This window comes from Rhincodon typus, chromosome 7 (assembly GCF_021869965.1).
Source record: "Rhincodon typus isolate 14 chromosome 7, sRhiTyp1.1, whole genome shotgun sequence".
In the NCBI taxonomy this organism is placed as follows: domain Eukaryota; kingdom Metazoa; phylum Chordata; class Chondrichthyes; order Orectolobiformes; family Rhincodontidae; genus Rhincodon; species Rhincodon typus.
Genome location: NC_063338.1, coordinates 5,170,532 through 5,196,297, shown reverse-complemented (window position 1 = coordinate 5,196,297; position 25,766 = coordinate 5,170,532). Strand labels below are relative to the sequence as shown.

The following is a 25,766-nucleotide window of genomic DNA, read 5'->3' as shown; positions in this document are numbered from 1 at the left end:
TAGGTAGGGAGTTCCTGGACCAAGGGGGAGAAAATGGAGTCTAGATAGTTGGAGATCAGTTTGATGGGGCAGGAGCAGGCGGAGACAATGGGTCGACCAGGGCATTCAGGTTTGTGGATTTTGGGAAGGAGATAGAAGCGGGCAGTAACGCAGGTATCTGTTGAAAACAACTGAGCACACAGAATCCTGGTGGAGTCAACGTACAAAGAAACACATGAACTCTTTGCGAAGGCACCAATTGGTTCTAATACTACAACTGGTTCTAATTCTGAGCCAGGCAAGGAAGAAGCAATTAGAACTTCTGATCCACAACATTATCCAATGATTCATTCCAGAAAACGTGTTTGTAGTGGACAGAAAATATTTTGTGATGCCACACATGGTTGCATAGCAGGCTAACCTTCATGATCTGGTTCATATTTGGAAAGGTGCTGGAAGATTGCTGGCACCTGGATGTGGTCTGGGAGGGGTCAGGCTGTAAATTAGGTTTTATAAGTGATTCAGAATCTTTCCTAATAGACGGATAATTCTAACAAATGCCTCAAAAGAGTGCAGATAAAATGCCCTCATTAACAGGAAACAATACTCCATATGAAAGCATAGAAAAGGTTCATAGAAACACCATCACTACACCTGCACAGTGGCCAAGTTCTACCTGGCTGAGCTGCATTACTATAACCGCATCTGTGGAATGCAACACTCACTATATTAGCTCACTTAATGCATCCAACCAAGAAATCTCTCAGCCTAACCTCCCAGATAAAATTGCTGCTTCCTACTTAAAAAAGAATAAAACTTGGTACCCAGGAGTAGAAGAATAGATCTTTGAACCGGACGACCTTCAACTGTAAGCCTTATTCCTCCTTCACCAGACATCCACTCACACCTGTCACTCACACCCGTCAAGGAAAAGTAACAGCAGGAATTCTGGGCATTTTCCCCATCTTTCACCCATGGATACTGAAGTTAACTGCAGCACCCTGGTCAAAACAGGCAGAGTTTTTTTCTCAGAACATCCCTGATAATAATTCACTCGAAAATGAATTTATGTACTGGTAGTAAGCACTTTTCTACACAAACAGCCCACCCAAAAGACCAAAAGGTGGCACCCTAAAAATCTGAAGTTCTAAATATTGGAAGTTACAGGCTGTGGTGGTGGTCATGGGGTGGTGTGGAAGGGGTAGAACTAACGGTTTTGTTTTGTGAGCTGAAGAGGAGAGAGTGAAAGAGAAAGGGAGAACAGGTGTCAGTATGTGTTCATATGAGAGTGCATAAGCTTGAGCAGTAGTGTGAGAGGAAAAGAGAAAGTGCCGCAAAGGAGAGAACTTTGTCTGTGTGGTGGAGGTTGCAACAGCAAACCAGAAAGCCGGGGATTAAACCCACCTCAGCCATAGAAGCATTTCTTTGATGTTCATGCCATTAGGTACCTAATGCCAGGCTTCCATCGCTTCTCCGTGTGAGATGGATGTGTTAATCCAAACATATGCAGGTTAGGTGGATTGGACATGCTAAATTGCCCAGGTGGATTAGCCATGGGAAATGCAGAGTTACAGGGATAGGGTCGGGGTTGGAATACTCTTCGGAGGGTCGGTATGGGCTCGATGGGCTGAATGGCCTGCTTCCACACTGTAGGGATTCTATGATTCTACAGATATGGAGGGGTAAGAAGGAAACAGCTTTAACTTAAGAGTTTCCTTATTGTGATCTGTAGTAGAATTTGTGTCAGAGCATGTGAATGGAAGCTTCTGTGCAAAATGGTTACTGCTCCCTTCTCTTTTCCTGCCACATGGTAGAGTCCAATCCTTTTGTTTGCATGGTGATGGGGGTGGGCACTCAACCTAATCTAACGAAAGCAGGAACTGGTGTGTTTCTTTTCACCCTTATAATGATTATAGGAAGAGGAAAATTTGTTTCCTTACTCTGATATCTGACGGAACATGTGTTTTGATGATCAGTTGATAGCAATTTGCATATTTTAGTATCTCTTTTAAAATGACCTTTTCACTGAAAAAAACCTGATCTGAAAATTATTGTTAATATTATTTATGGCTTAAATCTCCAGGTAGGAGCAGCTCACAGAGCACTGTTGCTTTTATTTTCAAATGTATTTTAATAAAATCGTCCCTGCAAAAAAAGTTGGGAGGGGGGAGAGACAGGACTGCACCATCCTTTTTTCTGTTCCCACCTCTACCCACCTCCTCCATACATCCAAAGCAATGCAGCAGAAGAAGCAAAACAAGAATCATTCATGAACTAGGCCTTAGCGAACAGGAAAGCTCTGAACTCATAATGCCAAGGCTTGTTTCACTCTCCGCCTTCATCTGCTTTTTATAAGAGCAGACAGCCTTCTACCTTGCCAGCTAGCAATAAACACACATTAGGGATGATTAATGAGGGGCCTGATGAGGGCTGGCATTTCGTTTCATTCCATTTCCTTGAAGAACAGAGGGACCCTTGCCAAGCCCTGTCTGCTTGGTTCTACTCACGTGACCTGAAATGCCTCTGGGAATCATTTCTGCAAATACAGCTGAATAGCAGTTAAACCTCGCCTTGCAGGGGTATATCAGTTAACACGCAGCTGTTGTTGATAACACCCTGCGGGGGGCCCCCAGCCTGAGTGGCGAGTTTAAGTCTCAGTGCAGCAGTTTTCTTTCCCTTTTCTCCCTTTGTTTTTCTGCCTGTTTTGAACTTCAATTTTTCAGCTGATAAATGGATCAGTTTGATCCTAAAGTTGTACAGGAAGATGCGAGGGCTATAGCAGTTTCTTTGTCTCCGACTTCTATCTCTTTTAAGCAAGAAAAGGAGCCTGATCTGGACAACAAAGAAGACTGCTTGTTGACAAAGGAAGAGGGCAAAGTCTGGTCTGGCAAACACACTATGGAAGAGAAGAGGTTGCTGGCTTTGCAACAAGACAGTGGGATTCCATATAACACAAAAAAAGCAACAGCCTGGGGTGTCAGAGTTTGGGATGAGTGGGCTAAAACTCGAAATAGCTATGTCATGGAGCAGGGTGTCCAGCGTAATGAACTCTTCCTTTACGTGCCCGAACTCTGCTATGAAATCACCCATGATGAACTGAATTTCTGGCTGTGCAGATTTGTGCTTGAAGTTCGGAGACAAGACGGCTCAGAATACCCACCCAATTCTCTCCGTCTCCTGTGCTGCTCAATCCTGCGACACCTGCGGGAAAACTGCAGGCGCAGCGACATTGATTTCTTCAACAAGCTGAAACTGGACTTTGCCGAATTCCGGGCTACCCTTGACGATCGGATGAAGCAACTCCAGCGACTCGGAATTGGGCTGGTGAGGAAGCAGGCCCAGCCATATACTGAGGACGATGAGGAGAGGTTGTGGCAGGTGGTCTTCCATCTACGAGATGCAAAGAGCTACAGTTATGCTGTCTACTTCTACGTGTGCAAAGTCTTTTCCCTATGTGCCGCTAAGGATCACCATAAACTAACAGTCGACCAGTTCGAGTTTGGATGTGACATGATCGGTGAATACGTGGAGTTTACTGGCAGGCCAAGCAATCCTCAGGACAGCCTTGACAAGTTGAAAATTGTACAGACGAGACAGTACGCAGATTCCCTGAATCCAAGGTGCATAGTTTCACTGCTGCGACGCTACCTCAATATGATTCCCCCACAAGGCCCGTTTTACCGCCGCCCTGTACCTGGAACCATGCAGTTCTCTGAGCAGGCAATAGGAGTTCACACTTTGGAGCGATTTTCTAAAGAGATATGTGAAGCTGCAGGAATTTCAGGGCACCATACTGGACATTCTGGAAGGGTAAGCAATAATGAATTGTAGTATTTGAAGCTGACTACTATTTTGAAGTAAATGCAATTGTTCTAGCTTAAAGGTTGGTCCTGAAAGGAATGTTTCTGTGACTGGGGATTTAGGGGAAACAACAATGGCAAGTGGTGTTATGAGGCACCAAGGGTAGCTAACTTCTCTGTAATTGGTTCAGATGTCTCTAAGTGACTGCATATTTCTAGATAACATGAAAATCATGTTGCTGAATTGCAGAATCGCTGTCCAATTCTCCTGAATTCAGCTTTCCTATAGGTACTTTATTTTTAACCAGGTCACTGAAAGTTTTTTTTAAAGTGAAGATAAGACCCCATCTATCTTTGGACCCAAGTCGCCAGATTACACAAAGACAATTGGTGGTATAAGTTTACAGACTCCTCCGTGGCAGTAAAGAATGACACGCAGCATCTCAGAGCTGGTGGAACACAAGTGCCCTAAACTGTATTCCACCAATATCATGGTGCTAACATGCAATTCTACAATGCCACAGTATTGCATCCTGGTGCACCATTGCCCTTCTTGTAATGATGCTCTACAGATATAGCAATTTACATTTGTGCTTCACACTCAAAGACAAGCACTGTACAAGCATACTCAAGTAGCAATGATATTGCACAGCAATATTCCATTGCTACAATGACTGTATCACAGTAGACAAATTGTGACTACATAGATATGCTCCAAGTCCATTCAAAATAAGCTTATTTGATGACCCACATCACAGACTATCATCTAGCATCAAGGTTTCTCATTCCACTTTTGTAAAGTAGGTTTGGCTGGTAGCTCAATTGATGCCTACAGTGAACCAGTAGAAATTTCTGATGGGTTTACTGGAAGATTCTGACCAGAGTGATATGAATCTGTGCTATATACAGAATATAATGAGCACCATGCCTTATATTCCATCAAGACCAGTTGCATGTATAGCTTATACCCCGTGTGTAGCATCACAGTTCTTTTCTGTAATAAAGACGGTCCTTAACATAAAGGTTCATCGGAGATTTCCAACTGGACTAAGAACTCTGTATTTCAAATTTATTCTGATTCACTTCTTTATTCATTTTACAATATTCTTGATTTAACCCAGCAGCAACCTTCATCCCACTCCATTCAGTCCCCCCAAAAATCAGTCACTCTGAACGGCAGAAAACCTCGAGGCAGCTCTAAAATAAAAACAAAGTGTTGGAGAAACTCAGCAAGACTATCTAGAGGGAAACAGGGCTAGCACTTCACATTCTAGATGATTCTTCTTCAGAAGTGAAAGGGGCTGGAAAATGATTTTTTTAATCCTGTTGACAGAAGAGGGAGAGGAAGGGAAAGGATTAAAAATGGATCTGTTCTGCTGACAGCAAAGTCAACAAGGCAGAAACAAGAAATGGCCAGAGAGAGGTAATAAAAATGGAGGACTGAGATCATGTTCTGAAATTGTAAAACTCAATTCTGAATGCTACAGGCTGTAAAATGTGTCAATGGAAAATGTCTAAATGAAAATGTTTTATTCCTGCAGCTTGTGTTAAACTTTGTTGGAACACCTTAGAAGCACCAGGACGGAAATATTGTCATGGGGGCAAAATGGTTTATTGAAATATAAGCAACTGGCGGTTGGCATCCATTAGCACAAATGTATCAAAAGGCTATTTTGTTGTATAAGACATCAGGGCCAAAACAACCCTACTTTCATCTGATGTCCATATATACTTATTTCTCACTAAGGGTCATTTCACTGGATAGCAATTAAGAACAGGAATTCTGGCTAATTTGCCTTTGAATAATGAGGCAAAGGGCAAATTTTGGCACCAGCTAATGCAACACATAATGAGATCAAGTAACTCAAGACTGGAAATCAAAACTGGTCCCACAGACCAGCAGGGACATTACTCAGTTAAGACAACAGGAAATAATTCTGCGTATGTATGAACATAGCAGCTTGACTAGATTTGCTGTGTCAATGAAGTGGACCAACAATAGCAAATGTTCTTTAACGCTTAATGTATAGTAGATTGGAAAACATTACAAAACAGGAAGCTGAAAAGTTCAACAAGGGTTGGGGTTCAGTCCATATTGAGTTCCAAACCCTTGAATTACAAACTTCTTAACTACAATAAAGAAAAATTACAACCTTCCAAGGCTGAATGTGCATTGAAAGAGAAGTCTGAGGGGTGACGTGATAGAGATCTTTAAGGCTGTGAAAAGTCTTGATAAAGTCAACCAAAAGCAACTGCTGTGACTTATGGGAAAGAGCAAAACTAGAGGCTGATTTGCTGCCACTGGAAGAAGTTAAGGAAAATGGTACAAATTCAATTCAGTGTAAACTAATGGCACATATGAGACAAGGAAACAGAGGATATTTGTGGACTGTTTGGGCTGTTGGGCCTGTTTCTATCCTCTATCTTCCATGCAATTCTTCACAAAATCATCTAACTCAGTACAGGATTGGAATGGAACCTGATCCTCTGGCCTGTTTTCCTCAGTATCAGAAACAACAGCATCTGTAACCACATAATCATTGAGGGATCTTTGTTCCACTTTACCTGCTGCTAATTTCATAGGTAGTGCACTCTCCTCATGTTCCCAATCCAAACAGCACCCTAGCTCAGTAGCAGGCAAACTGAGTTGTACAACTCACCAATATTGAGCAGCAAACCTGTAGATTTCCTTATTTATAAATCCATGAAATCAAATTTCTGTCAGGTTCTAATGCTAATTTTACAAGTAATACTTTTAAATTATTCATGATTTGTATTGTTCATGAATTTTCAGCTTTTGAACCTAGTGGTGGGAAGATCCCACCAGGCAGTATTAACTCAAAAAAATTCCACATCCATATATAGTATTTGCTATCTATAATACTCAAAGTGATGCAGCAGATCAGCAATCCTTATCCAATTAATGGAATCTTTTCCTGTCAGTTCCTCTCTGTCTCCATGATAATCATAAAATCCCTACAGTATGGAAGCAGGCCATTCTGCTCATTGAGTCCACACCAACCCTCCAAAGAACATCCCACCCAGCCCCAGACCCCTACCCTATCTCCGTAACCCTACATTTCCCATAGCTAACACACCTGGTCAGCACATCCCTGGACATTATGGGTAACTTAGTATAGCGAACACACCTAGCCTGCAAATCCTTGGACTGTGGGAGGAAACCGGAGCACCTGGAGGAAATCCATGTAGACACGGGGAGAATGTTCAATTCCACACAAACAGTCATCCAAGGGTGGAATCAAACTCAGATCCCTGGTGCTATGAGGCAGCAGTGCTAACTACTGAGCCATCGTGCCGCCCGAGTTCTGTTCCAAAATTACTGGCTACACTTTCGTGCATCATCCTAGTGCAAAATAAGACAATTAAATGCTGTCCAGTTAATTCATTTGGGTGTAATAGCCAAACCAAATCCTATCAGACACAGGCACTTTCTAGCCCAAGATTTGATTTGATTTGATTTATTGCAGTCACATGTACCTGAGTACAGCAAAAGGCTTTGTTTTGCAAACAGTACAAGCAGAATATACCAAACAAGGACTACAGATTATAGGATACTTAGACAGAGCGAGGCACACAGGTTAAAACTGCACAGGAGGTGCACAAAGCAAGGATCGACATTATCTGAAGTTAGAAAGTCCTTTCAGCAGTCTAATAATGGCAGGGAAGAAGCTGTTCTTGAACCTGTTGGTCCGTGTGTTCAACTTTCTGTATCTTCTGCCTGACGGAAGAGGTTGTAATTGGTTACTGGGATACTGGCTGGTTTTTCTCCTAGTGAACCTATAGGTTTAGATAATTCCAGACTCCTCAATCCCTGCTTGCTGTCCTGTTATCACTCAGACATTTCCCAATCTTTGGAATTCCAACCTGATTAAACTGTTCTTTATTTGTATGCATGCACAGGTCAGCAGTGCAACAACCCTGTACAACCGTGGCTTTGACGAGCAGTCAATTAAAGAACGCACAGGGCCTACAGGCAGTTTGGCAAAAGGCTACAGGAGAGCCTCTCCTGCTCAGATGAAGGCAATGTCAGACTGCCTGCAGCCTCCTAATCCACTGAAGAAGACGTCAGCTTGTTCGCCTTCATCATCATCCTCGTCTGATGACCGTAGTTCTTCGCCAGATGAAGGCCCAAGCAATATCATCATCATATCTGAAGATGGGACTGATCATCCACAAGAAGCTACAACTATATTCAGCAGACCTGAGGTGATGATCACAGAACAGGATGGTGTACTGAAGATTGAAATGCCATCTAGGACCTCACCACTGATGCCCTTGACTTCACACCAGACAATTACAAAGTTAAAAATAGTGAAAGGAGACATTGTACTAGAATTAAATTTATAAGTGTGCCAAGCAACGTAAATTTCAAGTTCAGTATTGCACAATTCAGATTACACACATTCATGTTAGTATCAGATGGCTCCGACAAATGGTCATTGACCTAAAATGTTCTCTCTTTACAGGACTACAGACTTTCCACCATTTTTTAAACTTTTATTTCAGGTTTCCATCTTTTGCAGTACTTTGTTTTCGTATTAACACAATGGTGCTGTTTTATGCCTTTTCCTTCGCTCAAAAATGAACTCACTTTTGCAAGGTTGGAGTTCAGTTGTCAAGTGACCAATCTTCCTGGGACCCAACTGTCTCAACAAGTTGTTCAATTTGGGAAAACAATATTTCCTCACAAACATTCAAGTATAATTTCTAGCTGGAATCTCTGGACACTGATAAGAGCAGGAACCCAAGCTAATTTCCCCCTTTCTAGACCAAGGTGTGAAGGCAGAAATGTCTTGATTGTTACCATAGTTGAGGTCAGCTAGTTCAATTCAGAATTGGAATCAAAATTAGAGTGTTTGAGAATTGTGCAGCTCAATAATAGGCCAGTTTTACAGTTACTGAGTACCAGAGAAACGTGATCTGCTTTAAAACTCCATGATTATCGCCATACCATGTGCACTGATTCATTAATCAGAGAATCATAGAATCATAGAATCCCCACAGTGTGGAAGCAGGCCATTCGGCCTATTGAGTCCACACTGACCCTCCAAAGAGCATCCCAACCAGATCCACCCCCCTACCCTATCCCTGTAACACTGCATTTCTCATAGCAAATTCACCTAGCCTGCACATCTCTGTACATCATAGGCAATTTAGCACGGTCAATCCACCTAGACTGGACATCTTTGGACTGTGGGAGGAAACTAGAGGACCCAGAAGAAATCATGCAAACGCAGGGAGAATGTGCAAACTCTAGACAGTTACCTTGGGCATGGAATTGAAATTGGGTGTCTGGTACGGTAGGCAGCAGTACTAACCACTGAGCCACCATGCTGCCCATATTAATATTTTAGCATGAGTAGCCTTGTTCTTGTACTTAAGTCAGTGCCTAATTCTGATTTGTTACCAGCATCACAGGAATTGGTAGCTTGGCCTGAACTACTTCATATCACCAGAACATAACTAGATGGTGCAATGGGGCTAGACAATATTTCAATATTGAATCCAGCCCCTTTTTCTGTTGGTCATAAATAAAAATCACAAAAGAATTGATCTGGAGAATATACATCAATCCAAGTTATCAGGCATACAGGAAAAAAAATGCCAAATTTAACACTAAATTGGCAATGTCACAAGGCCAAACCACAACAGTTTGCAGTGGGAAAGCAAACCGTCCCACAATGATGTAATCTCAGGAATTTTGGCGAAGGTTAATTGTTGAGGCAAAAAAAACCTGCAACTTTCTCTTTTGGTTTGGGAGTGTTTGACTAGACAGTGTGGGAAATTTACATACACCAATCCTATGCTGTCCTTTACCCTCAAGAGTTCCACGTGGACAAGTGCTGAGATATCTATTGTGCATCCAACCTGTGTTGTATCTGTTTAAATATAAAAGTTTTCATAAAATTGTAGCCCACCAGAGTTGATGATACAAGGCAGGATCATTGTCATGCACGTTTGCCATTGTAAATAGATATTAGACTAATATTGATGTATCTCTAAAACAGGTCAGGCTGTTTCAAGTAACCAATAAATTGAACCAGAAAGGAATTATTCTGTAATTAATTCCTGTAATGATTTCCTGTAGTTTCATTGCCTTATATTTCAGATACTGTTCAAACTCTGTAAACATGATCCTGTGTCTAACGACTGAAAAGTTATATTTCTGTAGCATTTTAATATATAACAATTCCAAACTGCTTCACATAAAATTAATTGTGGTTTGAAACAATTCCTACTGCAGGTGCAGCATGCTTTGGATAAACAGGTACTGTTGGGCTATGAGGGTTTTCTTGTAGATAAAGTCTAGAAATTAGCGATATGCTAAGTTATATTTCCTTATAATTGCAGGCATAGGGTCACATTTTAGAATGATTCGCTAATGTGACAAAAATGGCATAAGTGTTTGGAAATCCTAAATTCCACCCTCAAACACTGCATGTCCTATTTTTACAGGGGTCAGAAAGTCGATTAGGAGTTGGAGGAGGAGGAGGAGGCCGGCCATGTTTTACACAGCCTTAACAGATCATTTGAAATATCAGCTATCTCCATTAAAATCTGACTTTGACATGACAACATTATTAGGCTTCTTCACAGCAGGTCTGAACAATGTGGATTCACTTAGATATCCAGCATATCGATAAAGAGAGATAAGGTACCCCTTTTTGGACCTAGTCCTGGGTCACCAGCTGGCCGCATCTGATGCCATTGGGTGGAGGGACGGTTTCCTTTTGGGGAATTCAGGTGCCTTTAGAAATTGTTAAAAGTAGGTACAATGTGTGTTAAAAGCACAAACTCATTACTGTCAAGTTCATTGGAACACAGTTCTAAATATCAACTATCAAAACCATCAGAAGCACCTGTCGAAGGGACATTTGAAAGAAACCTGCCACAAGTGTCTGTCAAAAATGTCAAGGCATTTAAAAGTTCCCTTTAAACCTTTCAGAAAATTGCCTGCAGTTTCACTCTGTCTGTTAACATAAACCTGATGACTTCTACTAGTGAATTACTGCTACATGGTTGATTTCACAACCATTCACTATCCCAGTGGTATGCCTTCCAATCACAGTTTAATTGTCAGTTTAAGCTGATGCTGATTCTTGCTATATTTGAATGAAATGTTTGTAGTCAGAAGGCTTTATCTATAACATACATGTGGAATTTTTAAAAATGAATGCAAGTCTTTTTCTCAATATAAGGAAGTCTGCAATATACACAAAGTTATTTTATCTCATCTCTGCATGGATTATGGAGAGATATGCATGATGGATACCAAGTGAGTTGGCATAGTTGGTGAAAGAGCAAAGTGTAGTGGTTGGGGGCATGGCTTGTCCTGAGTTATGAGTGCTCAAAGGATCTTCCAGCTTTTCTTTTTATTCTTAAATGTTGAACAGTATCGGATCCTCGAAGCAGGCTTTCTGGGCCACCCACCATGACTTCTAATTGGGCCCAAACCCTGAACCAAAAATAGGAACTGCAGGCTCAAAGATTATTGTTTGAGAAATGGGTTCTGGTTTGTGGGCATGAGCAACAGGATCAGGGTGGCGGGGAGGATGTATTGAGGCCCAGGACTGGGGAGTCCACAGCAAGGGGATATATTAAGACTCAGTATCAGGTGGAAATCAGTGAGGAGGAGGCATACTATAACAGATACTGCTGATTGGGGAAAAAAATTAAATGGTGACTTCACAAATAAGTGGTAGTTTGATTGGTTTGTGATTTTAAAATGTGTAATGTTTGCAAGAAGGGGTTAACTACAGGAATAAATGAAAGTCAGGGCCAATATATTTAAATAATATAAGTAAGCGAAGTAGGGTAAGGGAAGTACAGTTAGCGCACGGCAAGTTTAGGGTATTCTTACTGAAGTATAATTAAGTTTTTTCTTAAAAGGAGCAACAATTGGGCTTAAAGGAAGTCATGGCAGGAGACTTCACACACGTGAAGTGCAGATCCTGTGCTATGTGGCAAATTGTGGAAGTCAGTAGCCCCTGGTGACCATGTACACAAGAAGTGTATCCAGCTGCAGCTGCTGGCAAACCACGTTTTGGAGCTGGAGCTGTCGTTAATTTCACTGTAGAGTATCTACTATGCTTAACATGTCATGGATAACATGTTCAGTGAGATGATGAACAGGTAGACAGGGCTTGAGTGCCCAGCAGGCAGAGTAAAGGAAGGCAAGTAGTGTAGGAGTCTCTTATGGGGCCATTCCCCCTTTCCAAAAGTTACTATTTTGAATACTGTTGAGAGAGATGACTGTGCAGGAGGAAGCAATGGGAAACAACCTCATGGCACCATGGGTGGGTCTACAGCACAAGACAGGAGGGAAAAAACGGGATTAATTTGTAAGGGGAGCAGATTGGTGTTTCTGCAGCCACAAAAGAGACTCCAGGATGTATGTTGCCTCTTTGATCCCATGTTTGGGGATATCACTGAACAGCTGGAAGGCATTCTGAAAGGGTAGGGCAAACAGACAAAGATTGTGGTACATACTGGTACCAATGACACTGGTAGAAAAAGGGAATGAGGCAAAAATTTAGGCAGCTAGGAAATAGACTAGAAAATAAGACCTAAAAGGTGGTAATCTCTGCATTACTCCAGTGCCACACACAGTCATAGAGTAATACAACATGGAAACGGGCCCTTCAGCCCAGACTGGTCCATGCTGACCATGGTGCCCCTCAGCTAGTTCCAACTACCTGCATTTGATTTATATCCCTCTAAACTCTTCTCATCCATGTACCTATCCAAATGTTTTTTAAATGTTGTTATTGTACCTGCCCCAACCACTTTCTCTGACAGCCCATTCCATATATGCACCACTCTCTGCGTAAAGAAGTTGCTCCTCAAGTCCTCCTTAAATCTTTGCCCTCTCACCTTAAACCTATGCCCTCTCTTATTCAATTCCCCATCCCTGGGAAAAAGACTATACACATTAATCTTTCAAGCCCCTCACGATTTTATACACTTCAATACGGTTCACCCCTCATTCTCCTACGTTCCAAGGAATAAAATCCTATCCTGGCCAACCTCTCCCTATAACTCAGGCCTACTACTCCTCGCAACATTCTCGTAAATCTTCTTTGTACTCTTTCCAGTTTGACTATCTTTTCCATAACAGTGTGACCAAAACTGTACACAATACTCCAAGTGCGGCTAATCAGTATAAAATAGAAGGTGCATCCAAGTTAAAGCTTGGCTGAAGAGATGGTGCAGGAGGGAGGGCTTTAGATTTCTGGGACATTGGGACTGTTTTTGGGGGTGGTGAGACATGTACAAAGCAGATGGATTGCACATGAACAAGAGTGGGGCCAGCATCCTTGCAGGGAGTTTTGCTCATACTGTTGGGGAGGGTTTGGATAAACTTGGCAGGGGCCTGGGATCCTGACAGAAGGTTCAGCAGATTAGGAAAGACAGCAAGCGAGTCAGAAAGGCATAGAAATTATCAGCCAGTTAAGGCACAAGAGAATTTGGCAAGGTTGGATGCTTTGTATTTTAACGCTAGGAGTCCAATGAACAAGGCAGATAAGTTGAAAGCACAAATTAAAACATTAGTGTAGGATGGCATTACTATCACCGAAACATGTTTGGGAGAGGGGCAGGATTGGCAGCTCGATATTCCAGGATATAAAGTCTTCAGGCAAGACGAGGAAGGAGCTAAAACAGGACAGGGTGTTGCAATATTGATTAGGGATTCTATTACTGAAGTAAGGAGGGATGACATCTTAGAAGGCTCCACAAATGAATCCATATGGGTAGAATTTAAAAAAACAAAAGGAGCAATTACACTGTTGGGAGCCTCCTAACAGTCCAAGAAAAACAGAGGAGCAGATTTTTAAGCAAATTTCAGGCAAGTGTAAAAGTAATCAGGGTAGTGGCAGCAGGGTATTTCAATTTCCCCAGCATTAAAGGGGGCAAGTTGTTATGGAAAAGTTTAGAGGGAGCAGAATTCTTAAAGTGCCGACAGGAGGGCTTATTGAACCACAATGTAGAATGCCCTACAAGACAGGGATGGTACTGTACTTAATTTTTGGCAATGAAGCCTTTATCCTTTCATTAGGCTGAAGAGAAGTTGTGCAAGGGGGAACTTAAAAAGGAAATACAAGAGGAAAAAGAGGACATGAAAGGATAATAGCAGGTAAAATCCCTAAGTTATCTTGCTGTGATGGTACTGTGCCTTTAAAAGAGAGACTTGTTCTGTGCTGTTTCTCTTGCAGAAAGGTGTTGCCACAGAGGCGGCAGAATGTCTTCCAGTAGGTAAACAGCTTTGAGCTCCTGAGTGTTTTGTTTTAAAACTAGACATAGAAGCATGAATGGATGGAGCCAGGCTCTCATAGACCCAAAGTTTTAGTTTTGCTTTCAGTTGGGGTTTTGGAGTTGGGTTTTGATAGATACAGCTCTCTCTCTATTGCAGCAAATAGCTTGAGTTCTCTCTCTGCTGCTGGATGATTTCTTTCACTGTTCTTTTTTCCTGGACTGGAAGAGAGATGAGAAAAATCTGTTTTGATAAATTTGCCTTTACTAAAGGTATATTTACTGGATGATACTGTTTTGGAACAGCTGATGATTAGTAGTTAAATAATATATTACTTTACTAAAAATTTCAATAGAGTTAAAGTTTTGCCATTTTTTTTGTTTGTTGTAAGCTGTTTGTTGTTTGCTGTAAGAATGAAGTGTGTTTTGCTTAAAGCCTAGTGGTAGATCAATTGAATCATATTTGGAACTCAGCGCCTCACACTTGCCTTTAAATGTAATAAGAGTTAGGCTCTCTCGTTGATATATTTTGAGGGGGTTTGGTCTTCTTCATAACCAGGCTAAAAGGATAACTAGGGAAAGAACAGGGCCCATTAAGGACCATTGTGTGCATTGCGCATGGTGTCGAAGGACATAGGTAGGGTTCCAAATGAAAACTTTGTGTCAGTGATCACTACTGAGAGGGATGATGTGAGTATAGAAGTTAGGGAGAAGGACTATTATATAATTAAAGATATTAGCATAGACAGAGAAGAGGTTCTGAGTGGTCTAGCAGGCTTAAAAGTAGGTAAATCTCCAGGGCATCGTTGTGGCACTGCAGGAGGCCAAGGATGGACATGTCGTCTGAGGAATGGGAGGGGAAGTTGAAATGGTTTGCGACTGGGAGGTGCAGTTGTTTAGTGCGAACCGAGTGTAGGTGTTCTGCAAAGCGGTCCCCAAGCCTCCGCTTGGTTTCCCCGATGTAGAGGAGGCCACAACAGGTACAGCGGATACAGTATACCACATTAGTAGATGTGCAGGTGAACATCTGCTTGATGTGGAAAGTCTTCTTGGGGCCTGGGATGGGGGTGAGGGGGGAGGTGTGGGGGCAGGTGTAGCACTTCCTGCGGTTGCAGGGAAAAGTGTCGGGTGTGGTGGGGCTGGAGGGGAGTGCGGAGCGGACAAGGGAGTCACAGAGAGAGTGGTCCCTCCAGAAAGCAGATAAGGTTGGGGAGGGAAAAATGTCTTTGGTGGCGGGGTCGGATTGCAGATGGCGGAAGTGTCGGAGGATAATGCGTTGGATCCGGAGATTGGTGGGGTGGTACATGAGGACGAGGGAGATTCTGTTTTGGTTGTTATTGCGGGGAGGGGGTGTGGGGGATGAGTTGCGGGAAATGCGGAAGACACAGTCAAGGGTGCACCTCCCAGTCGTGAACCATTTCAACTCCCCCTCCCATTCCTCAGACGACATGTCCATCCTGGGCCTCCTGCAGTGCCACAATGATGCTACCCGAAGGTTGCAGGAACAGCAACTCATATTCCGCTTGAGAACCCTGCAGCCCAATGGTATCAATGTGGACTTCACAAGCTTCAAAATCTCCCCTCCCCCTACTGCATCCCAAAACCAGCCCAGCTCGTCCCCGCCTCCCTAACCTGTCCTTTCGCCCACCTATCCCCTCCTCCCACCTCAAGCCCCACCCCCATCTCCTACCTACTAACCTCATCCCACCCCCTTGACCTGCCCATCCTCCCTGGACTGATCTATCTCCTCCCTACCTCCCCACCTACACTCACCTTTACTGGCTCCATCCCCACCTCTTTGACCTGTCTGTCTCCTCTCCACCTATCTTCTCCTCTATCCATCTTCTATCCGCCTCCCCCTCTCTCCCCATTTATTTAACAACCCCCTTCCCCTCCCCCATTTCTGAAGAAGGATCTAGGCCCGATACGTCAGCCTTCCTGCTCCTCTGATGCTGCTTGGCCTGCTGTGTTCATCCAGCTCTACACCTTGTTATCTCAGATTCTCCAGCATCTGCAGTTCCTACTATCTCATGTATTTAGAGAGGCAGGGATTAGTCAAGAACAGTTAGCATAGTTTTGTAAAGGATAGGTCATGCCTGACCAGCTTGACTGAATTTTTCAAAGGGTGACCAGGTATGAAGAAGAGGACAATGCAATTGTCATAATCTACTTGGACTTCAGCAAGGCTCTGCATGGGAGGCTGATAAGCAAAGGTAAGAGACTGTAGAATCCAAGGAAATGTGATGAATTGGATCTGGAATAGGCTAAGTACAGGAAGCAGAGGGTCAAGTGGTGTTATTGTGATTGAAAGCCTGAGTTAAGTGGGGTTCCACAGGGATCAGTGTTGAGGCCCTTGATACTTGTGGTAATTATGAATGATTTAGACTTGAATGTAGGAAGGTTAATCAGTAAGTTTGGGCATGATACAAAAATTGGTGTGGTGGAAAATATTGAGGAAGATAGCCTTAGATTACAGGATGATACAAGTGGGCTGGCTGGCTACGCTACTCAGTGGCAAATGGAATTCAATCTGGATAAGTGTGAGGTGATGCACTTGGGAAGCACCAAGGATCATTGGGGGATCAAGGATCATCGCATGTCCACTGGTCCCTTAAGGTGGGGGTCCAGAAAATAAAGTCGTTATGAAGGCACATGGGATACTTACCTTTATTAGCCAAGGCATAGGGTTTAAGAACAGGGAGGTAATGCAGGGTTGGAGGGTTCGAGCTATAGGGAGAGGCTGGATAGGTGGGGGCTGTTTTCCCTGGAGTGTCGGAGGCTGAAGGGTGAACTTATAGAGGTTTATAAAATCATGATGGGCATAGATAGCGTGAATAGACAAGGTCTTTTGCCCAGGATGGGGAGTCCAAAACTAGAGGGCATAAGTTTAAGGTGAGAGAGGTAAGATTTAAAAGGGACCCGAGGGGCAATCTTTTCATACAGAGGGTGGTGTGTATATGGAATAAACTGCCAGAGGAAGTGGTGGAGGCTGGTATAATTACAACATTTAAAAGGTATCTGGATGGGTATATGAATAGGAAGATTTAGGGGGATATGGGCCAGGTGCTGGCAAATGGGACTAGATTAGTTTGGGGTATCTGGTCAGCATGGATGGGTTGGACCAAAGGGTCTGTTTCCATGCTGTCCAGTTCTATGACTCTATGACAAGGGCAGGAGATACATAGGAACACCATCATCTTCAAGTTACCCTTCAAGTCATCCTGATTTCGAAATATATTGCCATTCCGTCACAGTTGCAGGGTCAAAATCCTGGAATTCCCTCCCTAATGGCATTGGGGGTCAACCCACAGCAGGTGGACTGCAGCAGTTCAAAAAGGCAGTTCACTACCACCTTCTCAAGGGCAAGAAATAAATGCTGGCCAGCTGGCAATCCTCACATCCCATAAATGAATTTAAAAATCCTAGCCCAGGGCATCATAGCTAGCCTAGCTGTATAACATGAAGATTGAAAAAGCAATTGTGGCAGGAAATTGAATAGTGAGAGCAGACAGGCATTCATGCGGCCATAGAAGTGAATCCAGGATAGTATCTGCCTCCTTGGTGCCCGGGACAAGAATGTCACTGAGCTGCTGCTGATCACTCTCATGGGGTAGGCTGAACTGCTAGTAGTCTGGGTTCATGTTGGTACCAATAAAATAATTAGAAAGAGGGATGAGGCCCTGCAGGTAAAGTTTGAGAGCTAAGGAAGAAACCATTAACAGAACGTTATTGTCCCCCTACTAATTGCCCAGAGGGCAGTTAAGAGTCAACCACATGTCACAGGTAATAATTGTCGGATTACTCTAAGTACCATGTACAAGTGAGTACAGAAGTAGGATACAGCAGCTGAATGTTTGGCTGCACAGTTGGTGCAGAAGGATGAGTTTAATTTTCCTAAGATACTAGAATCTGTGCACACATCTCAGGTTGTATCTGAACAGAACCAGGGCCACTGTTCTTGGTGTCATTTCTCAGTATTATTCGGAAGCTATTATCTGACTTGGCAAGATTGTGGAAACCAGGAGATAACATTAAAGTGAAACACGCGGGTGAATAGAGAATTAGGAAAGATATATAGCACTAGGGTATGAAATAGTGATGTATGAGGTCAGACCATAGTAACAATGAATGTAGTAAGAGTTACTGCACATGTACGCAAATCAACATTGATGAGCTGGAGGCAAAGTTAGCCATGTGGAAGTATGACATTGTGGAAGTATGACATTGTGGAGACCTGGATCAAAACGGTAGAACACAATACTACCTATTCCTGAATATAAGCTGTTCAGAAAAGATAGGGAAGGAAAGAAAAAAGGGCTGTTAGCAGTATTAATTGAAAACATTAGAATGTGGACAGAGAGGCTATCTTAACAGAGCTCACAAACAGAATCTATTTGGTTAGAGATGAGAAACAATAGAGGTGCCATTCTATTGCTGGACTATATTATTGCTGGAGATGGGCCTAGGCCCGAAACGTCAGCCTTCCTGCTCCTGTGATGCTGCTTGGCCTGCTGTGTTCATCCAGCTCTACACCTTGTTATCTAAGATAAAAGAGGGGTACATTTTCAAGAAATTAACATGAGTTTTGAAAGTGTGTTCAGGATCATTTTCTATCTCCAGAGATTGTCAGTACAAAGAGGAAGGAAGCATTGCTGCACCTCGTTCTGGGGAATGTGATAAAAATATAAGAAATAGGAACAATAATAGGCCATTCGGTCCTTCAGGCCGGCCCTTCCATTCAACAAGATCATGCTTATCTGCAGAGACCTCAACTCTTCTCTTGTGCCAGCTCATCTTCGCATTGAACTCTCTGATATTTTAAAAATCTATTTCCTCTACAAATACATTGTGATCTAACCTGTACAACTCTCTGGGATAGAGAAATACAGACTCTCAGTACCCTCTGGGAGAAATTCCTTCATGTCTCAGTTTTAAATGATTATACCCTTATTATGTACTTTATATGTACTATGTACCTTATTTCAAGATCTCCCAATTAGTGTAAACATCATCTCAACATCTATCCTGTCAAGCCCCCTCAGAATCTTGTATATTTTAACAAATAACTCCTCGTTTTTCTAAACTCTAATGAATAAAAGCATTTCGTGTTTAGCCATTCTTTGTAAGCCAATGCTTCATGCCAGGAATCAGACAAGTAAATTACTTTAGAACTGCCTCCAATGACAGCATATCCTTTCTTAAATACAGGGACCAGTTCTCCAGGTGCAGCCTCACCAACAAACGCCCTGTACAGTTGAAACAGGGCATCCCCGTTTTTAAACTTCAACCCCTTGCAATAAAGGCCAAAATTCTACTTGCATTCTTAATTACGTGCTGCACATTCATGCTAACTTCTTGTGTTTCATGCACAAGAACATCCAAATCCCTCACTTCTCAAGTCTCTCCCCATTTAAATAACAGTCTGCCATTTGACTCTTCCTACCAAAGTGCATTACGTCCCCTTACCTTTCATTTCATTTACATTAAACTCTATCTGCCAATTTTCTGCCCACTCACTCAAACTATCTATATGCCCTTGCATAGGACTCCTATGTCCTCATCACAACGTACCCTACCACCTATTTATGTATAAGCAGCAAATTTGCATGCATTAACCTCTTCAACTCCTCCTCCAAGTCATTAATACAGATAGTAAATAACTGAGGCACCTGGACCAATACTTGTGGCGCACCACTAGTTATATCTAACATGAAAAAGATCCAATAATCCTGACTCTCCACAGTCTGTGTTAACCTAGCCTCAATCCATTCGAATATATTAACCCCAGTACAGTGAGCTCCTATCTTTTACAATAACCTTTTGTGTGCCACATTATCTAATGCCATTTGTAAATCCAAATACACTAAAACTACCAGATCTCCTTTATCAACTCTGCTTGCTAGATCTTCAAAAAACTCTAGCAAATTTGTCAAATATGATCTCCTTTTCACAAAACCAAACTAACTCTGCTTGATTGCCTTAATCTTTTCCAGATGCTACTTATTCCTTCTTAATAATAAACTCTAGCTTCCCGACGGCAGATGCTACGTTAACTGGCCTATAGTTTCCTGTTTCTTGCCTCCCTTCCTTCTCGAATGGAATCTAGTGAGTTTTGGAATATTTCAACAAATGCCTGCATTATCTCTGCAGCCATTTCCTTTTATTTTTATTCAGACTATCAGGTCCTGGCAAATTTCTGCTTTCAGTCCCATTACTTTGTCATTACTTGGTCCCTCTTCAGATCCTGTAAAGATCTTTCCTTTCATTAGCATCATGCTTAGTTGCTATCTTTGATGTTTATAGTGTCCTTCACAGTGAAGACCAATGCAAAATATTGCTTTAAATTACCTATTCATTTCTTGTTCATTGTTATTAATTCACAAGTTGCATCCTCCACGATTCCTACACTTACTTTAGCTACTCTCTTTTTATATACCTGCAGAGGGTCTTACTGATGTTCTTATATCTCTTGCCAATTTACTTCCACAATCAATTTTCTTCTCCTTTAGCAGCTTTTCAGTCATACGGTACTGATTCCTAAAACTTGCTAAACCCCAGCCTAACTTTAAATTTTGCTACTTTGTATGCCTTAATTTTTGAATGGATGCTCTCCTTTATTAATCATGGGCAGTTCATCCTTCTGATCTTGCCCTCCCTTTTGACCAGAATAATTTTTTTGTTGAGCATTATCAAATACCTGCTTAAATATCTGCCACAGCTCATCAACTAACCTTCCCCTTAGTCTATTTTCCCAACTCACTTTAGACAATTCTTTCTTCTTATCCCTGTAATTGCCTTTATTTAAGTTGAGGACACTAATTTGAGATCCGAGTTGCTCTTCTTCAATCTGAATCTGAAATTCTACCATGTTGTGACTGCTACCCCCAGAGGATCTTTTAATACGAGATGTCTTATTTAGCCTACCTCATTACACGTTACTAGATTCTAAATGCAGATGGGGGAACGGAGCAGTAGATATTTTTGTTCGTTGTATAGCAATAGTTAAGAATGTTCAGACCTCTGGTGGGATAGGAGATGTGATGGCATTTTGGTAGCACACTCTTGAGGTTGGCCTGGAGGAAGTCACTGGCTATGATGAGCAAGGCTTCAGGGTATCTGTCTTAAGACTGTTTGTAGCGTCGTATACTTCATCAATTAGAGAATGGTGATCAGAGTAGATCTGGCTCAGGTTAACTGGAGCTAAACTGGCTGCCTTTAAAAAGGAGATAGTTCAATTACAGCCCAGATTTACCACAAGGAGGAAAGATAAGGCAAACAAATCTAGAGCGCTCTAGGTCATGAAAGATTGAAAGTAAGATAAAGCAGAAAAGGTGCATATGACAGAGGTGAGGGGGATCATACATGTAGCTCTATGGAATATAGAAGGGGAAGTGAAAAAAATACAAGAAACAAAGGAAGAATTTGAAAAGAAAATAGAGGATAATGTAAAAGGCTATCTAAAGTCTCCTATAGGCCTGTGATTCTCAAAGGCTAGGAAAATTTGAACTCTTCATTCATATAAGTTAAATAATAAGGGAGATGGTCTCATGCTGGTAAAGCCATGGGACTAGTAATCCGGAAGCCAGGGCTCTGGGACATGGGTACAAATCCCATTATGTCAGCTGGTGGAATTTAAACAAAGCTAATAAAGCCCAGAATTGAAAACATGTCCAGTGGAAGCTACTAGTGATCATGAATCTATCACAAATTGTTGTAAAAACCCATTTGGTCCACTAGTGATCTCTAAGGAAGGAAATCTGCTGTCTTTGTCCAACTGGCCTCCCTGTGATGACTTCAGACTCACTGCAGTGTGTTTGACTCTTAACTGCCCTCTGAAATGGTCAGGAAAGCCACTCAATTTAAAGCCTTGTCAATAGTGCCCACAACCTAAGAAAGACTGAATGTAAGTAAAAGGAGTCTTTTTATAAGATGATTAGAGGATTGATTAAATAGGGAGAAACTTCCACTTACAGGAGGGTTGTTAACTAGGAAACCCAATTGTCAGATAGCGCCTGTAAGGAGATGAGAATTATTTTTCACAAAGTAAGTTGAAATGACTTGGAATGCACTGCCCGAAAGGAAGCAGAAATAGACTTGATAGTCACTTTTACACGGAAATTAGGTAAGTACTTAAGAAAATAAAAGTATAAATGTAAAGGGCACGGTAGAAGAACAGAAGTCGAATTAATTGGAAAGCTTTTTGAAAGTGCTGGCACAGGAACAATGGGCCAAATGGCCTCCATCCTGTAATACTCAAAAAAAAATGTAATCCTCCACCTTACTTCAACTTATATTATTGCAGCAGGACATGAGAACCTGGATGCAAGGCAGTAATTTGTGCTATGGAATAAGCTCTGGTTTGAGTGTTGAAGCCAAAAATCCCGACAGCTCTTGAAGCTATTAGATGGCAAGATGAGAATAATACATCTTTACATTCCAAAACACAGGATTACAAATTCCAATGACAGCTACTATTTGGTCTCTTGAGTTGACAATTTATTATACTGTGGGGTGTTTTACTTAATGGTTTTGAGGGATATGGACCAAACACAGGCAAATTGGACTAGTTTAGTTTAGGAAACCTGGTGAGCATGGCTGAGTTGGACCAAAGGTTCTGTTTCCGTCCTGTATGACTTTATGACTCTAAGTGTTGAAAGAAGGTGTATGGCCAACTGGGGATTAAAAAGACAGCAGACTGAGGCACAAAATGAGTATTTTGCACCTGTCTTTACCAAGGAAGAAGATGCAGCAAAAGTCACAGTTAAAGAGGAGCCGGGTGAGGGGGGCTTAAAAATTAGATAAGTTGGTTGTCCTTAAAATTGATTAAGTTGCAAGGACCATACTTATCCAAGGGTACTGCGAAAAATAAAGATGGAAATTGCACTGCATCTTTGAATCCTCCATAGATATATAGGATGCGCTGGTGTTGGAGGGGTCCAGAGGAGTTTTAGAAAAATGATCCTAGGGATGAAGGGTTTGTCATCTGAGGAGTGGTTGAGGACTCTGGATCTGTACTTGATGGAGTTTAGAAGGATGGGGGCTGCATATTTCATTGAAATTTACAGCATACTGAGAGGTTGAATAAAGTGCATTTGGAGAAGATGTTTCTACCAGTAGGAGAGACTAGGTCCCAAAGACATGGTCTCAGAGTGAAGGGTTGACCCTATAAAACTGAGATGAGGAGGAATTTCTTCAGCCAGAGGGTAGTTAAATCCGTGGAACTCATTACTGCAGAGGTCTGTGGCGACCAAGGCATTAAGTGTATTTAAGACAGAGATAGATAGATTCTTATTTAGTAAGGAGATCAAGAGTTATGAGGAGAAGACAGGAAAATGGGGTTGAGACATGTATCAGTCATGACCAAACAGTAGAATTTGATGGGCTAAATGGCCTAATTCTCCTCTGATATCGTATGGTGACTGAGGACAGGAAAATTACAAATGTCACATCCTAGCTCAAGAAAGTATAAGGATGAGCCTATTAACTAACAGGCCAGTCAGCTTAGCCTTGGTGGTGGGAAAGTTTTAGAAATGATAATGCAAGACAAAGTTTACAGTCACTTGACAACAAAACTTGGTTAATTAAGGAAAGCAGCATATACACAGATTGTATCCTCTAAAGGATCTACCCCATCATGTGTCAAATTTGCACAAATTCGATGATGAAAATAAACATTTGAAATAAATTTAAAATAATTGAGATAACAAGGTGTAGAGCTGGATGAACACAGCAGGCCAAGCAACATCCCTAACCTGTCCTTCCTCCCACCTATCCACTCCTCCCACCTCAAGCCCCACCCCCATTTCCTACCTACCAGCATTATCCCGCCTCCTTGACCTGTCCGTCCTCCCTGGACTGACGTATCCCCTCCCTAACTCCCCACCTACACTCACTTTTACTGGCTCCATCCCCGCCTCTTTGACCTGTCTGTCTCCTCTCCACCTATCTGTCTCCTCTCCACCTATCTTCTCCTTTATCCATCTTATATCCACCTCCCCCTCTCTCCCTATTTACTTCAGAATCCCCTTCACCTCTGCCATTTCTGAAGAAGGGTCTAGACCCGAAACATCAGCTTTTCTGCTCCTCTGAAACTGCTTGGTCTGCTGTGTTCATCCAGCTCTACATCTTGTTATCTCAAATTCTCCAGCATCGGCAGTTCCCACTATCTTTAAAATAACTGATATTTTTTGAAAACAGGTTTGCCAGAGAAAGGTATTGTTATTTTAGTTGAATGAGAGGAGATCTAATTAAAGTATATAAAATGCTAAAGGGGAGTCAGAAAGTATGTGTACAGAAGATGTTTCTTCTTGTGGGGTAATCTGGAATGAGAGGTCACAGCTTTAGACTAAGGGATAGCAGATTTGAAACAGAGATAAGGAGGAATTACTTCTCTCAAAGTGTCTTGAATCTGCAGAATTCACTACCCCAGATTGTGGCAGACACTGGGACACCAAGTAAATTTGAGGAGGGGGTAGACAGATTTTTGGTTAGGAATAGACTAAAGCATTATGGGAAGCGAGCAGGAAAGTGCAGATGAGACCGGGCTGAGATCAGTCATGACTGTGTTAAATTGTGGAGCATGTTCGAGAGACTGAATTGCTTACTCCTGCTCTTGGTTGTTACGTATGTTCTCATGCAACTAGTTGATTGATTTGCTTTTTCTTTTATTGGATAGGCCTCTTGAACAGTCAGTCATTCGGGATTGTCTTCATAAGTCCATACTAAACCAAATCCACCAAGGCATCTTCGCAATACTTCCCAAAATCAAAACCTCTGCCACTTCGAACATGGAAACATCTGACCCTTCCCATTTCTATCCAAGACATGTGTTATTCCAATGTGGACATATGTCATGGTTGCTCCATCATCACAGAGTTAAAGCACTGGAATTCCTTACCTTATTGTTCAGTGGGAGTACCTTCAATTTGGATGGGAAGAGCAAAGTAACAAAGTCAAAGAGGTGACTGTGAATATGTGTTGCGGAGTTTATATGGAGAGAGAGACAAGGGGATGATACTGGAGCAGTGAACTTTGTAGACGGAACATGATGAATTAAAATGGAGGTTGAAATTGTCAAGGTTGAGAGATAACAGAGAGAAAAACAGTGAAGATATCTATGAGAATATTTTTATGGTACATGCACATCATAAAATTATAATTTTAAATGAAGCAGGGAGGTGGGACAAGGTGCAATGTTCAAAGAAGGTGCAAGTTCCATAGGAGTATTAGGATACAGAAAGGCTTAATGTGGGACAATAGTTATATCAACACCATATCTTTTCAGATGTGACGAGAGGTGGGAGGTACAATGATGGGAACACAAACTTATGGATTGAGAATTGGAAAAAACAAAGATTTGGTCATTTCTGGGTTGCAAAGATATGACATTTTAGAAGGAACAAGTTAAAAGGCTAAAGAACTGTTTACAAAAAGTCAAGAGATTTAGGGAGAAAAGCTTTTAAAACAGAGATAAGAGAATGCTTAATGGCCTATAATTGCTTGACATAAAGCCTGAGTTTTTAGAAAGGGCCAAATGCAGCAGGTTGCCTAGCAACAGTCTCCTACAAACTGCAGTTTGTATTGCCATAGACTTGAAGGGTGTTCAGTTGTTGATAGGCTTGCAAGGAAGCAATGCTGTTTTCACCATCCCACCCCCACCTCTCTCTCTCTCTCTCTCTCACACACACACACACACACACACACACACACACACAC

At 42.0% G+C, this 25,766-nt stretch overlaps 2 protein-coding genes across 2 annotated transcripts in view; one reads left to right on the top strand and one right to left on the bottom strand.

The window, feature by feature from the left end:
- bmpr2b (bone morphogenetic protein receptor, type II b (serine/threonine kinase)) overlaps positions 1 to 25,766 on the bottom strand; it is a 297,603-nt gene that overhangs the window by 114,733 nt on the left and 157,104 nt on the right. The window lies entirely within an intron of this gene.
- On the top strand, positions 2,234 to 10,032 carry LOC109922330. The gene is made up of 2 exons (XM_020522358.2): positions 2,234 to 3,789; positions 7,701 to 10,032. The coding sequence occupies exons 1-2, from the start codon at positions 2,710 to 2,712 to the stop codon at positions 8,145 to 8,147; spliced, it is 1,527 nt and encodes a 508-aa protein (XP_020377947.1). The 5' UTR covers positions 2,234 to 2,709; the 3' UTR covers positions 8,148 to 10,032.

Bases quoted from the DNA above. Each gene is read 5' to 3' on its own strand.
- LOC109922330 (XM_020522358.2), top strand. From the start codon at position 2,710: ATGGATCAGTTTGATCCTAAAGTTGTACAGGAAGATGCGAGGGCTATA. The intron at 3,790-7,700 runs GTAAGCAATAAT...ATGCATGCACAG, and splicing joins ATACTGGACATTCTGGAAGG to GTCAGCAGTGCAACAACCCT.